Genomic DNA, 12934 nt, shown 5'->3' with positions numbered 1-12934 from the left:
AAGAACAGTTTCAAAGAGGTCCAAAAACAGAGACTTGTAGATAGCTAAATTTCTCCTCCTGTATTTCTCACCATGACTCTGAAATTATTTTCTTGACTAATAAAACCTTCAAGTCTTCAACCAGAAAAGCTAAGAAGACATAAATGTCTGGAAGTATAAAAAAACCAAAAAGTATATATCCCCAAGAAATCAAAGAAAATGAAACATACACAGCTAGGGCTTCTGCTACACCAATAGGACAATAGTCTTTCTCACAGTGTGTCTTTATTGTGTAGACTTGTATTTGTATAAGAGGTTGTTTTCATGGGGGTCCGGCTTGGTCTGTGTGCCGTTACAATTTTCTTCTCCCCGCCAACGAAACCAAAACACACCGAAAGCACAAAGAGAAAAAAGAAAAGAAAAAAGAATGAAAAAACACAGAAAGAAAACCCCCCAAAACCCAATATATATAAATAAAGGACAAGCGTGAAACCCACTCTGCTCTAAAATCAATCCCCTACTCTCTCTCTCTCTCACTCTCTCTCTCTCTCTCTCTCTCCTTTTTCTGTTCTCTCTCTCTAGCCTCCTCTCTGCATTCCCCCCCAAAGAAGTTTAGAGAGATTAAAAATGGGTGTGAGGGTGGTTTGCTTTTCTTTTGTATAATGAGAAGGGGATTGAAACCTCTTCTTCTTAGAAGAAGATGGCAATGAACCAAAATGAGCCACTGAATGAGCAAAGCAATTCATTCTTGTTGGATGATGCTTTGTTCTGTGGAGAAGAAGAGAAATGGGAGGAGGAAGATGAAGTGAGTGAGGTGTACAATGGTGATGATGACGAAATAAACAACAGTAATGACTACAGTGTTAATGGAAAAACCCAAAACAACAACCCATCTCTGTTTCCTCTGCTTCTGTTGGAGCAAGATCTGTTCTGGGAGGATGAGGAGCTTCTTTCTCTCTTCGTCAAAGAACAGCAGCAGCCGAGAACCCATCTGAACGACGCCGCTCTGGTGGCGTGTCGCCGTGAGGCGGTGGGTTGGATGCTCAAAGTGAATGCCCATTATGGATTCACAGCTCTCACTGCAATCCTAGCCGTGAACTACTTCGACAGGTTCATCTGCAGCGTCCATTTCCAGAGAGACAAGCCATGGATGGTTCAGCTCGTCTCTGTTGCTTGCATCTCTGTGGCGGCCAAAGTGGAAGAGACCGAAGTGCCTCTTCTTCTAGACCTTCAAGTAAAGTTTTAATCTTTGACCTATTTGTTTATCAAGATTCAATTTTTGATGTCATTTTATGACTGAAGTTCCTAAATCTGAAATCTTGGCTTGTTCTTGGTCAGGTGGAGGATACCAAGTATGTCTTTGAGGCCAAAACGGTTCAAAGAATGGAGCTTTTGGTGCTCTCAACTCTTCAATGGAGGATGCACCCAGTGACTCCAATCTCTTTCCTTGACCACATCATAAGAAGGCTTGGATTGAAGACAACTCTTCATTGGGAGTTTCTGAAGCGCTGTGAGAGTGTGCTTCTGTCTTTGGTCTTGGGTAAGCATAACTCCACTTCGGTTACAAATTAAAGCTTATAATTTTCGATAAGAACAAAGACAATGAAAGAGTAGACTTTTGAGTTTTGGGTTGTTGAGTGAGTTTAAAGAACTTATTTTGTTGATGGATTTTGATCAGATTCAAGATGCATTGGTTATCTCCCTTCTGTTTTGGCTACTGCTACAATGATGAGGGTCATAGAACTTGTTGAGCCTTGTAAAGCTGTGGCATACCAAACCCAACTTCTGGGGGTCCTCAAAATAAGCAAGGTATGTTTCTGTTCTTGTTTTGGTTCCAAGTTTTGTGCTCAAAGAGACAACCTTTAATGCTAAAATCTTGATGAAGTACTTAAGTAGTGAGCTTGCATTGTAAAACAGGAGAAGGTGAATGACTGTTATACCCTCATCCTTGAGATGTCAAACTATGGCTGCAAGAACAACAACCCTCTTAAACGCAAGCATGAGCAAATCCCAGGGAGCCCAAATGGGGTGATTGATGCATACTTCAGTTCCGACAGCTCAAATGACTCCTGGGCCGCGGGTTCATCGGTTTCTTTGTCGCCGGAGCCGCAGTTTAAGAAGATCAGAGCAGAGGCTTCATCACTCAACAGGCTCATGGGCATTGTTGGTAGTCCCTAATAAAATGATCAACTTCCATTCCTCATATTCCTATTATCGCAATTTCACTATTGGTGCTACTGCAACAAATGCAAGAACTTTGCTTTAACTTCCGCCAATGCCCTCCAACACCAGATGAGAAGAAAGCCAAAGGGGATTGGATGGCATATTAGAGCAAGAGAGAAGGGACAAGATCGGGAAAGCAAGAAGAAGAAGAATCCTCAATGTATATTATTATCAAGCTCTTTCTCTTAATATTTTCCATATCTGTCTCTTCCTGGACCCATTTGGACATTATTTAAAATAAATAAATTTAAACACCAATTTTGTTTAGGGGCATTCATTTTATACCTAATTTTTAGGCAGTTTTTTTAGAATAAGTTCACTCATTAATTTGATTTAATTTTCACTAAATTATTAAATTACATGTTGTCACTATTAATTTCATTAGTTAACTATTAGATTTAATTTCTACCTTAATTTTTTTTGTAATTTTAATAGCTTTCTTCAACTCATCAATATTGCTACAATTAAAGAATTAGTTACTTTACATATCTATTGATATTAAAAGTTTTATAAATTTAATTTAAATAATGAAGTAAAACTTATTTTTGAATAATTTAAGATTTCTATCTTAAAAGTAGTTTTTTTAACTCATTATTTGTATGTTCTTATGTTCAACAATTTGCATTAACTTTTTGAAGAATGAATTTGTAACCTAAATCCAAGGTAGATATCAATGAAAAATATATGTAGAGTAAAGGTTTTATGTTCTTAACTTAAGTAATAGAGTTTACTTAATTTACAACATATATGTTAGAAACGTTGAGTTTATATGATATATCTATTTATTAGATAAAAATATATAAAAATACATGTAATATATAAGAAATGATAAAATAAATCAATCTCAATAATAACTTACTTTATTAGTAGATAACAAATGGAATGTAGACATGAATATGCATAAGTGATGGTGTGAAACACAAGTTCATAACAAACATATCGATTTAAATTTCTTCCTCTTTGCATTGGTGCAAAAGAAATGAATTGCTTATATCAACATTTGTACAATTTAGAATTTGGCTAAATATAAAAAAATTTCAATGCAAATTTGACATGAATGTTTGCCCAAATTAGGCTATAAATCACATACTTTCAAATTATCATGACTATACAACAAAATACTGTGTTGTCAAATGACAATTTAGGCATAAAAACACAAAATAAACATCAGCACTCTAAATAGAATGTTATCTATGTGGACTTGGTATAAATTAAAAGAAAAATATATGTGGATTTCTATTCAAACCTAATCTTAAAAATTGGGTTTTATTCTAATTTTCTCTTGTTTATCCTGTATTCTATTGTATTATCTGTTCACTCCCCATGAGCTCGATCTCCTTAACCAGAATTAATCCAGAAAAAATGTATGTCAGATGTGTCAGGTATCCCATCTCCATTTTTGTTATATGGCGATGGAAAATGGGGTTATATATACTTATATAATTGATTTATGATATCCCATAAATTAATTAAGAGCAAAATTAATCAAATGGGTAAGTTTAGGAGGTGAGTTTGCATGTGAAGAGAGGGAGAAACTGTCGGGAAGTGAAATTGATTTGAAGAGACTTTTTGGTTGGCGAGTTTGACCTCGTTGAACGAGCTTCTTCTTCTTCCTCCTCCTTTTAGAGTGTAATTTAATTTTGTTAATGTGAAATGTTGGTCTTTGTATTAGATTGAGGCGACCATAATCAATCTTAATTATAATTATTAGAAAAAATAAACAAAGGGGGAGAAGCAAGACCCCATAGATGGTGGTGTTAGATCTTCTATACACTTTTTGGCTACGAGTGTAGGTTGGTCATGCAATGCAGCTGGCCAATCTTCACGCTACTCAGAGGAGCGTGTGCCCGGTTTGCCAAATGTGACAGAAGATGCAATTGCTTTTGTACAAAGCTCTTTGGCTCATTAGTGTCTTTACAAGAACCATGAACTTTCATTAGCAATCCAAGTTACAGTATGAACTTGTCTTTCCTTTTTAACTTTCTACACATTCTTTGTGTGTATCGACTATTGAGTTACTCATCCCTAAACAACAGTTACGGTATGAACTTGACTAGCAATGATTGTTTAATTAAGAAAAATGACAAAAGTTTGTTTAGTCCATATACTTTTGGTCGGTCATTCATTTAGTCCATGAAGTTTCAATATCATTTATATAGTCCTCGAACTTGCAATTTTAATCTAGATAGTCTATTCCGTCAATTTATCTGTTAAAATGATGAGCTGACCGTTGAATATCCTCTCAAAAATATGTATTTACCAAAATATCATTATGTCAAGATTTTCCTTTTATTTTCTTTAGTATTTTTTATTGTTTTTAATATATTTTTAAGAGATATAAAATGCCTTTATTTGACAAAGTCATTTTTATTGTTTCTTTGTGTCTTCATATAAATTTAATTTAAGGTGAAAATCATAAATTTATTAGATAATTGAAGAGAATATTAGAAAAATACTCCTAGGGCAAACGTTTTCTAATATTTTCTTCAATTATCTAATAAATTTATGATTTTCATCTTATGTTTCTTTGTGTCTTCATATAAATTTAACTTAAGGTGAAAATCGTAAATTTATTAGATAATTGAAGAAATATTAGAAAATGTTTGCCCTATGAGTATTTATCTAATATTTTCTTCAATTATCTAATAAATTTATGATTCTCACCTTAAGTTAAAGTTATATGAAGACATAAAGAAACAATGGAAATGACTTTGTCAAGTAAAGACATTCATATCTCTTAAAAATATATTGAAAACAATAAAAAAGAAATACTAAAGAAAATAAAAAGAAAACATTGACATAAGGACATTTGGTAAATACACATTTTTGGGAGGATATTTAACGGCCACCTCATCATTTTAACAAATGAATTGAATGAGTGGACTATCTAGATTAAAAGTTGCAAGTTCGAGGACCATATAGATGATATTGAAACTTCAGAGACTAAATGAATGACCGACCAAAAGTACAGAGACTAAACAAACGTTTGCCTTAAGAAAAAATTGGACCCGTAACTTGCTACAATATAACTATAACGTGTTGCCAACTCATATAATGACGGTGGTTATTCATCGAACATGACTCTTAGACGAGCATATGACATACTGAGCAAAGATATATTGACAAATTATAGAGTTTGTTGTAAATATAAGTCTGAAACTCTCTTGTAGCACCGCCTTAAGGTTAGTGCAATCGAGCTAGTGGTCAATCAATGCTCGATAATTTTTTTTACCGTCAATGTCAACACCAATGTAAAAATACAGTATGTCAGCGATTGAAATATGTCATTTAGAGAAGCGTTAGCCCTCTAAAGCGTTCAACCCAGTCAAAGTGGGTTATGGAGGCAATCTAATTTCCCTCCACAACAACTTAGTTTTTTGTTTGTTAAAGTTAGTCTCAGTGAGAAAGACCATATTCACGATGCTGCTGAACAACTGACCAGATGATCAACACTCATTCACCCGATACTAGTGACGAGTTATTCGATTAACAATATCTTGATATTTCCATATCAATTCGAACATCATAACGAAAGGCGTGAAACTTCTTTGTTGTCAGCCAGTGATCCATCAGGAGCTAAGGGAGACCCTAATCTTAGACGGCTTTAGGAGAAGTTTCAACTTATATATATATATATATATATATATACGAGGCTTTTCAGGTAAGAATATCCTTATCTTAGCTTAAGGTACATATTTTCATTTTTGACCAAATTTTCGATCGAGTTTTCACATCTCCACCGTCCAATATCTAGGTTATACAATCCAGGTAACTTTGACTCCATTACTTACTGACAAACGGATCCAGGTAGCTTAGATCTAGCTAGGTTAGACGGTTCGGTCTTAGATGGTTTGCTTGGTCTAGTGTGTTAGGGATAGCTGAACAGAGCAGAACGACTTCTCGCTCTGTGTCTAGTAGAACCCGAAGATAGATCATCTCCACAAAATTTCAGCCGATTCCATCACCGTTAAGGTACTCATAACTTTGATTTTCTACTTGAAATATGAACGGTTAAGGTTCGGCAAATTCAATACGTCCATTGGTTTTGATTAGTTTGATACCTTAACGATCATGAAATCGGCTGACATTTTTTGGAGATGATCTATATGTTATAACCTAGATATTGGATGGTGGAGATGTGAAAACCCGATCGAAAAGTTGATAAAAAATGAAAATCCGTACCTTAGCTTAAGGTACGGACCTCCGCACCTGAAAAGCTCCGTGTATATATATACAGTCCCTATCCAGAGTGAAGCTTCACTTTGAAATTTTAGAGTGAAGTTCCAATTTTGGCACACTTTTCGGTCAAATTTTTTCACCATAATTGATTAAATATTTAGGTATGCTATTCAAGATCATCTCTACAAAATTTCACCTAATTCGGTCATCGTTAAGGTATTGAAATTAGATTAAATCAATGAATGAATTAAAACTGTTCAACGTGAACCGTTCGTGTAAATCTCAATTTTGAAAGCTCAAACCATTGTCAAATTGGATGAAACTTTATAGAGATGATCTTGAATAACATACCTAAATATTGAATCACTTATGGTGAAAAAATTTGACCGAAAAATGTGCCAAAATTAGAACTTCACTCTAAAATTTCAGAATGAAGCTTCACTCTGAATAGGTACTATATATATATATATATATATATATATATATATATATATATATATATATATATATATATATATATATATATATAGCAAACTCAACTATTTTAAGCATGATCTCTAAGACTTTTACTAGTTTTGAGGGTCAACTCAGTAAAACTTGGAAAATGCATTTACTGGTTGAAGTTTTTCTTTCTTTATTTTGTTTAAGTGCGATCATCACGAAGGTGATTTAGTTGGTGGATGGTTGAAAAATATAAGTGAAGGAAAACTTCTAAAGTCACATGAGTGTTGTACGATTGATATATTTTTTTTCTGATCTGACGTTTGATTACAGAGTACTTGTGCAGTAAATCGTAATCTAGCAAGTATGATTGATTGAAGAAATATATTTTGTAGGTCAAACCAAACCAAATCACTCAAGTCAGTCGTATAAATTATTCAAAATGATCACTCTGGCTACTACTGCAGTGAAAATGATGGATCTGCTTCTTGCTTAGGTGGGAGCATGTACCATTGCATAAAGATATTATGTCGACTAATGAAAATTTCCAAATATAAAAACTCTACTTGGAGTTTTGTAGATTTTAGTGAATATTACATTCTTCTTTTGCCTACTCTACTTCATTTTGCTTCCTTATTTAATCACTTAATGTCTCCGCCCCCTTGAGCTTAGAAAATTACCATCCACTAATGATCGTTCTTATCAAGATTGTACACACATGGTTGAATAATTTTCAGTCCTTGCCAGCTGTGTATGCACGAATTTGAGGATCTTAACATTATATAGCAAAGATAACCAACCGGTTGTTAGATATGTCACTTAGCACTTTAACAGACTTTCGCTATTATAAGTTATTAATTTTTTTAAAGAATATTATTTAATTTAAAGTTAAAACTAGAGTTTCAGCCTCTTTCTTACTTGTAATAATTTAAGTAAAAACATCTTTGACTATGCTCTAGTAGCCTTGATGTCCTATAATCTCTCTATCCCAGCTTTAGGCCTCTGGAGTTCATTTCCTAGCTAGTTCTTCTCTAATCCAATCTTTCCTTTGTGTATATATAGTACTTATCGGATTAGACTTACTTAAGACATATGTTGCAAGACATTATGCGATCTTTTTTAGGGTAAAGCAGTAATATGAAAGTTGAGTGCAGCACCGATTACCCATATAAAGTTACACATTCTCTAGGCCATGCCCATTTTAGTGGATCATAATAGTGCATGCCTGATGCCTCATTCACCCCTTTTCTTTGTTCCACCTCTCTTTTCTTTTTGCTTGATTTTTATTCTCCCTCCGGGTAACAATTAAAAGAAAATATCTTTTTTTTTCACGTGTTATATAGTTTTTGATTTTATGTATTAGATTTGGTTAGATATATGAATCAAAGTAGTGCATGCAAGCTCTTAGAAATGATATGATGCTCATTAGAAAAGCAATGCAATGTCTTAATTATTTCTAGATTGATTAAGTTGGCAGTGACTAATTTGAATCTGGTTTCTCATCATATTACTAGATTAGCACTCTAATTTGGTATGAAGAGGGAACATGGATGTAAAAAAATAATAAATCACATTGTCATAACTTGTACTTTGATTAATGCCTATCACTAATTTGAATAATGATAACATTATTCATAATCTATTCCATTAACCCTCCTATAAGCAATAGCAATGTGGAATAAATTTGCCAACGCACAGAGTGAGATTTTTTGTTCATGTTTTTTTTTTCTGGATAGTAAATTTGATGGAGCACTCACTCAAAACATCTATAAAAGGCAAAAAGACAAAAGGTGAGTTGATTTTGAATTTGGGAGACACAATCTTTGAATTTGTGGGAAGATTGTCTTTTGGTTTGTTCCTTTATTTATTTATTTTTTAAAATTTGAATAATTCATATTGTTCTCCCTCTCTGCTTTAAGGTTGGTAGAGTTTAGATGTTTGTATTTTTTTTTTGGTCCAAAGTTTAGATGTTTGTATATGCATGCTAGTAGTGATAATGATACGAGAGAAATAGAGAGAGATGGTTGTTCTTTTGGAAGGGAAACAGCTTGCTCCCAAGAAGTGGTGAAGATCATTGAGGTCATTTTGTCCCCACTCCAATAATTGTAGCATAATATGATGGCTTAAAAACTTTGCTCTGGTCTCTCTTATAAATCTTTGATTTATCTTGACCTCGTCTCTCTTCTATTTCTAACTTACTAACTATTGTCTCAATAAATAGAATCACATGAAATGGAAATGGAAACTAAATTCTGGAAAAACAAAACCCTTGGTTGAATCAATTCTTCTTCTTCTTCTTCTTCTTCTTAATTTCTTCTGCTTCAGAACTTCTTCTGTGATCTCTTTGCCCACAGCTGTAAAGTTGGAAAGGAAACAAAGGAAGATGACCATTCTGGGTTGTGGGGTCTGTGTTTCATACAAAGACGAATCATGCATAGATAGCCTCATGTAATCGGATCGGATTTATTCTTCTGTAGAACATGCAAACAACTACCATGCATATATAGAGATTATTTATTTAACCACTGCCATTTTTAGCTGCTTGATTTTTAGTGAAATCTTTTGACTGAAATGCTCTAGAAAAAGAAAAAACATATTATGATGATCATCTTAACTTTCCATTACTATTTCAATCGACCATCAAGTATATATGAACATTGGTGTTTCAAACCATACTTCAGTACGTCTGCATATAATGGTGTTTTTGGGTGTTAAAGTAAGAGTGTGGTTTATAAGCAAATGATGAGTCGGGTTAATTCCCAAAATACTGGTTCTTTCATTCTTTGAGTTATATTAAGGTTCCACAAGAGTACAAGACCTCAATGCATGGGAAATGCTGAAGTTTATAAACTAGACATGAATTCTTCAATCTGATTTAGTGATTTTGCAATAAAAACAATGAAACCTATATATAGAACTAGCCATTCACATTATTTCTACATCTGTAACTATATACATTAAGTAGAGTTTTTTCATGATCGAACAGAAAAAAGTAGATTCTTTTCACCAAAAATATTCACAGTGATTACATTATCTTTTATATATCTCCTTTTGCTGGATCAATGTGGTAAATTATATGACAAAGGGTTGACTACCTTACCTAGAGGGGGTCACACAATCACAGGATTACTAGTCATTTCAACCAAACATGCTAAAGATTGATGTTCAAAAACTCAAAGATAAGGATGTGCCCTACAGGGGGCTTAGATGATGAGATGCAGCTACCATATTGGCCCCAGAAAATCAGAAAGGGAGGCCCCAAAATTCTGCAGCAACCATAGCTCTCTCTCTTCTGCATTGACATAAGCTACTACACTTCCAATGCGTGACCCAAATTATTGCAAGTGCCAAACTGCCAAAGCCAACGCATGTTCTTCAATTCATATCTCTCTGTTGTGTTAATATTACTGCTGCACAGACCCATCGATCGGGCATCCTATGAGTGATGGTCACTGTCTCTTATATATTGCCAAACCCAGGATCAACAATTTCACCCCTACATATTCTGATATTCATCTACAAGTGAAAAAGTAGGGTTGGTTCTACACCTAACACAATGTTGGCCAATCTAGGATTCATTGAAAGGCTTCTCAAGGCAATTTATGACCAATCTAAGCTCAACCAGACAATAATTCTAATTGAACTGAGCTCCACCCTGTTCATGGCCACTTGGTTTCTTACAATTAAATATGCACTGGATTTCCATTTAATAGTGGAAGCTGGGCAAACCTAATTCGAAGACCAAAATCTTATACACTCCTATGACACTAGGACGATTTTGCTGTAAAATTTTCTTCAATGAGCCCCAAACATAGGTTCCACACATGTGTCACATACTCACTCACATTTGTATATAGAGGGGTCCAAGGAGAAGAAAATCATCAAAGAGATCTTTTATGTAATAGATTTTATGTTAAAATCACTCTTAATGTTCAGCCAGTCCTTAATGTGATAGATAGAGTTAGGTGGTCCAAACTCAATAGATTGAATTTATCTTGGTAATAAATCTGAGTGATTTTTCTCTTGGATTTAACTAAGAAAAATAACTATGCAAGTAGTGTCTTCGAAATAATTGATATTGTAGTAGCCATGGCAACAAACTTCACTTGAGTTCTTGATAGAGTAGTCATCCTTGATGGAGATTACAGAGTATTTTCAACCCTTGAGTTCTGTTATTTATGGATATTATAGGTATTTTGCTTAGATTAGAGCTGTTATGTTAGGGTCGTTTACAATACCTTGAGGTATAACATACCCTCAATTACAACTTTTTGAATCAAAATTACAATTTTATTGAACTAAATTTACAATATTGAGAATAAAGTTACAACATGTGTTTTTTATATTTTCAAATAACTAAACAAATTTACCACATTGACAACTATTTGTTCATAATATTGTAAAATGTTATAGGTGAAGTAATTACAACTAATAGAACTATATTTACCCAAAACATCACCATATTTACTACAATGATAACAAATTTGTTGTTAAATCAGTAAATGGGGGTATTAAATACCTCAAGATACCTAAGAAAATTCCCTATTATTTACAGAACAATGGAAAACTGAACTTGGAGCTATTTAACATCCTATTCCATGATTCTTCTGTTGCTGTTTCTAATTTTTTGCACTCATCATCTTGCTTCTTCTTTCTAAACCTATATCTCTTCTTTCACATCCTTCCTTACATCACTTCTCAATATCTGCCGTAAATTTCTAATTTCTCAATGCTAGACTGTCACTGCACTATTTTCAGACATGAATAATAGTATATATATATACGCAAACATTGTATGTTTCCCTCAAAGGAAATGAGTTGGGACCAAAGTGAAAACGATTTCAAACCACACACATTCTCTATTAACCATGAAGTTGTAACTAGAAATTTACCTGCAATCACATACTGCATGTTTTATTACAAAGCCAAAAAGGGTTCTACATAAAAGAGGGGTAAATGGTCCCTAGAGACTAGTCTTTCTTTATGTTTAGGGCGAAATTTATTACAGTGCCTAATAGGGCACCCTTTCTGGGCTCTAGAGTTTCTTTTATGCAAATCAGAAGATAAGGACAAGAGAAGTTTTAGAGTGTTGTGAACGGGGTCACCCTTGGTATGTCCTATATCTGCGAAACTTGGCTGCTCCATTCTGCGACTATGTGAGTTCTCAGACAAAGATTTGGGTATCTTTTGACAGTGCTTGCTAGGTTACCTCTCTTATCAACCAATGTTTTATTCAAAGGGTTTATTTAGAGTTTAGAATTTTCAAATCTTGGTCGATGTCTCTCCTCTAAATCTCTATACTAAATGTGTTCGGTGAAAAATTTAAATGCCTTATCCAATATACGGGCTCCCACTGGTTAATAGAATGACATTTTCTCTAGGTCCACAAGGAATAAATTGACAACAATATTTTCTGAAAACCTCCATTAGTTGTCGAACACATCCAGGCAGGAAGGAGTTCTCTCTTTTGGTCTGGACTCAAAGATATCCAAGCAAAACAAACTTCACCCCAGAAATATTATGTCAAGATTTGGGAACTTTTAAGATTTCACCAAGTGAAATGAACTTCATATATGAATAACTTTGATCGGACCACCATTGAACATCCAATTGTTCACAGGGGCGGAGCTACTTGAGGGCAAATGGGTGCCATGACACCCCTCCATGTTTGAGTTGTCTATGTATTTAATCCTTATAGCATGGTTTAATTGAATCAAACTTGGGTTGATTGTATGTAGTGGCACCCCTTAATTTTTGTCTTTGGCTCCAGTCTCATGCATTGCGTATTATATTTCTTTCCGTAGGTTTAGTTTACATAAGAGGTGGCATCACCTCTTATGTTTTGATTATTGTGGTCGTGTTGGCAAATGGAGTAAATTCATTACCTTTAACAAAAATGATAGTCACAATTCATAACATTGAAATGTTTAGATCACTGTCATGACTTAAGACCACATCACATATTGGTATCAATGCCAAATCACCTAAACTCGATCTCCGATTAGAATCGAAGAACTTGTAAGAACTAAACAAGCACTATGGTTCTCGTGATGTATTGATTAGAGGGTATCCCTACAACAAAGTGGAATTGCACATATAACCAATCAATTAG

At 34.1% G+C, this 12934-nt stretch overlaps 1 protein-coding gene across 1 annotated transcript; it reads left to right on the top strand.

Annotated features, from left to right (window-relative positions):
* Positions 1-554: 554 nt before the first annotated feature.
* Positions 555-2469, top strand: LOC126784473 (cyclin-D3-1). The gene is made up of 4 exons (XM_050509935.1): positions 555-1213; positions 1318-1519; positions 1658-1788; positions 1897-2469. Exons 1-4 carry the CDS (start codon positions 680-682, stop codon positions 2155-2157), a joined length of 1128 nt encoding a protein of 375 aa, XP_050365892.1. The 5' UTR covers positions 555-679; the 3' UTR covers positions 2158-2469.
* The last annotated feature ends 10465 nt before the right edge of the window (positions 2470-12934 follow it).

Source organism: Argentina anserina, chromosome 2 (genome assembly GCF_933775445.1).
Source record: "Argentina anserina chromosome 2, drPotAnse1.1, whole genome shotgun sequence".
Classification (NCBI taxonomy): Eukaryota; Viridiplantae; Streptophyta; class Magnoliopsida; order Rosales; family Rosaceae; genus Argentina; species Argentina anserina.
The sequence above is the reverse complement of the archived record's forward strand: the minus strand, read 5'-3'. Positions and strand labels throughout refer to the sequence as shown.

Coding starts and splice junctions, on each gene's coding strand:
- LOC126784473 (XM_050509935.1), top strand. CDS start 680: ATGGCAATGAACCAAAATGAGCCACTGAATGAGCAAAGCAATTCATTC. Junction 1,214..1,317: donor CTCTTCTTCTAGACCTTCAA/GTAAAGTTTTAA, acceptor GTTCTTGGTCAG/GTGGAGGATACCAAGTATGT. Junction 1,520..1,657: donor GCTTCTGTCTTTGGTCTTGG/GTAAGCATAACT, acceptor GATTTTGATCAG/ATTCAAGATGCATTGGTTAT.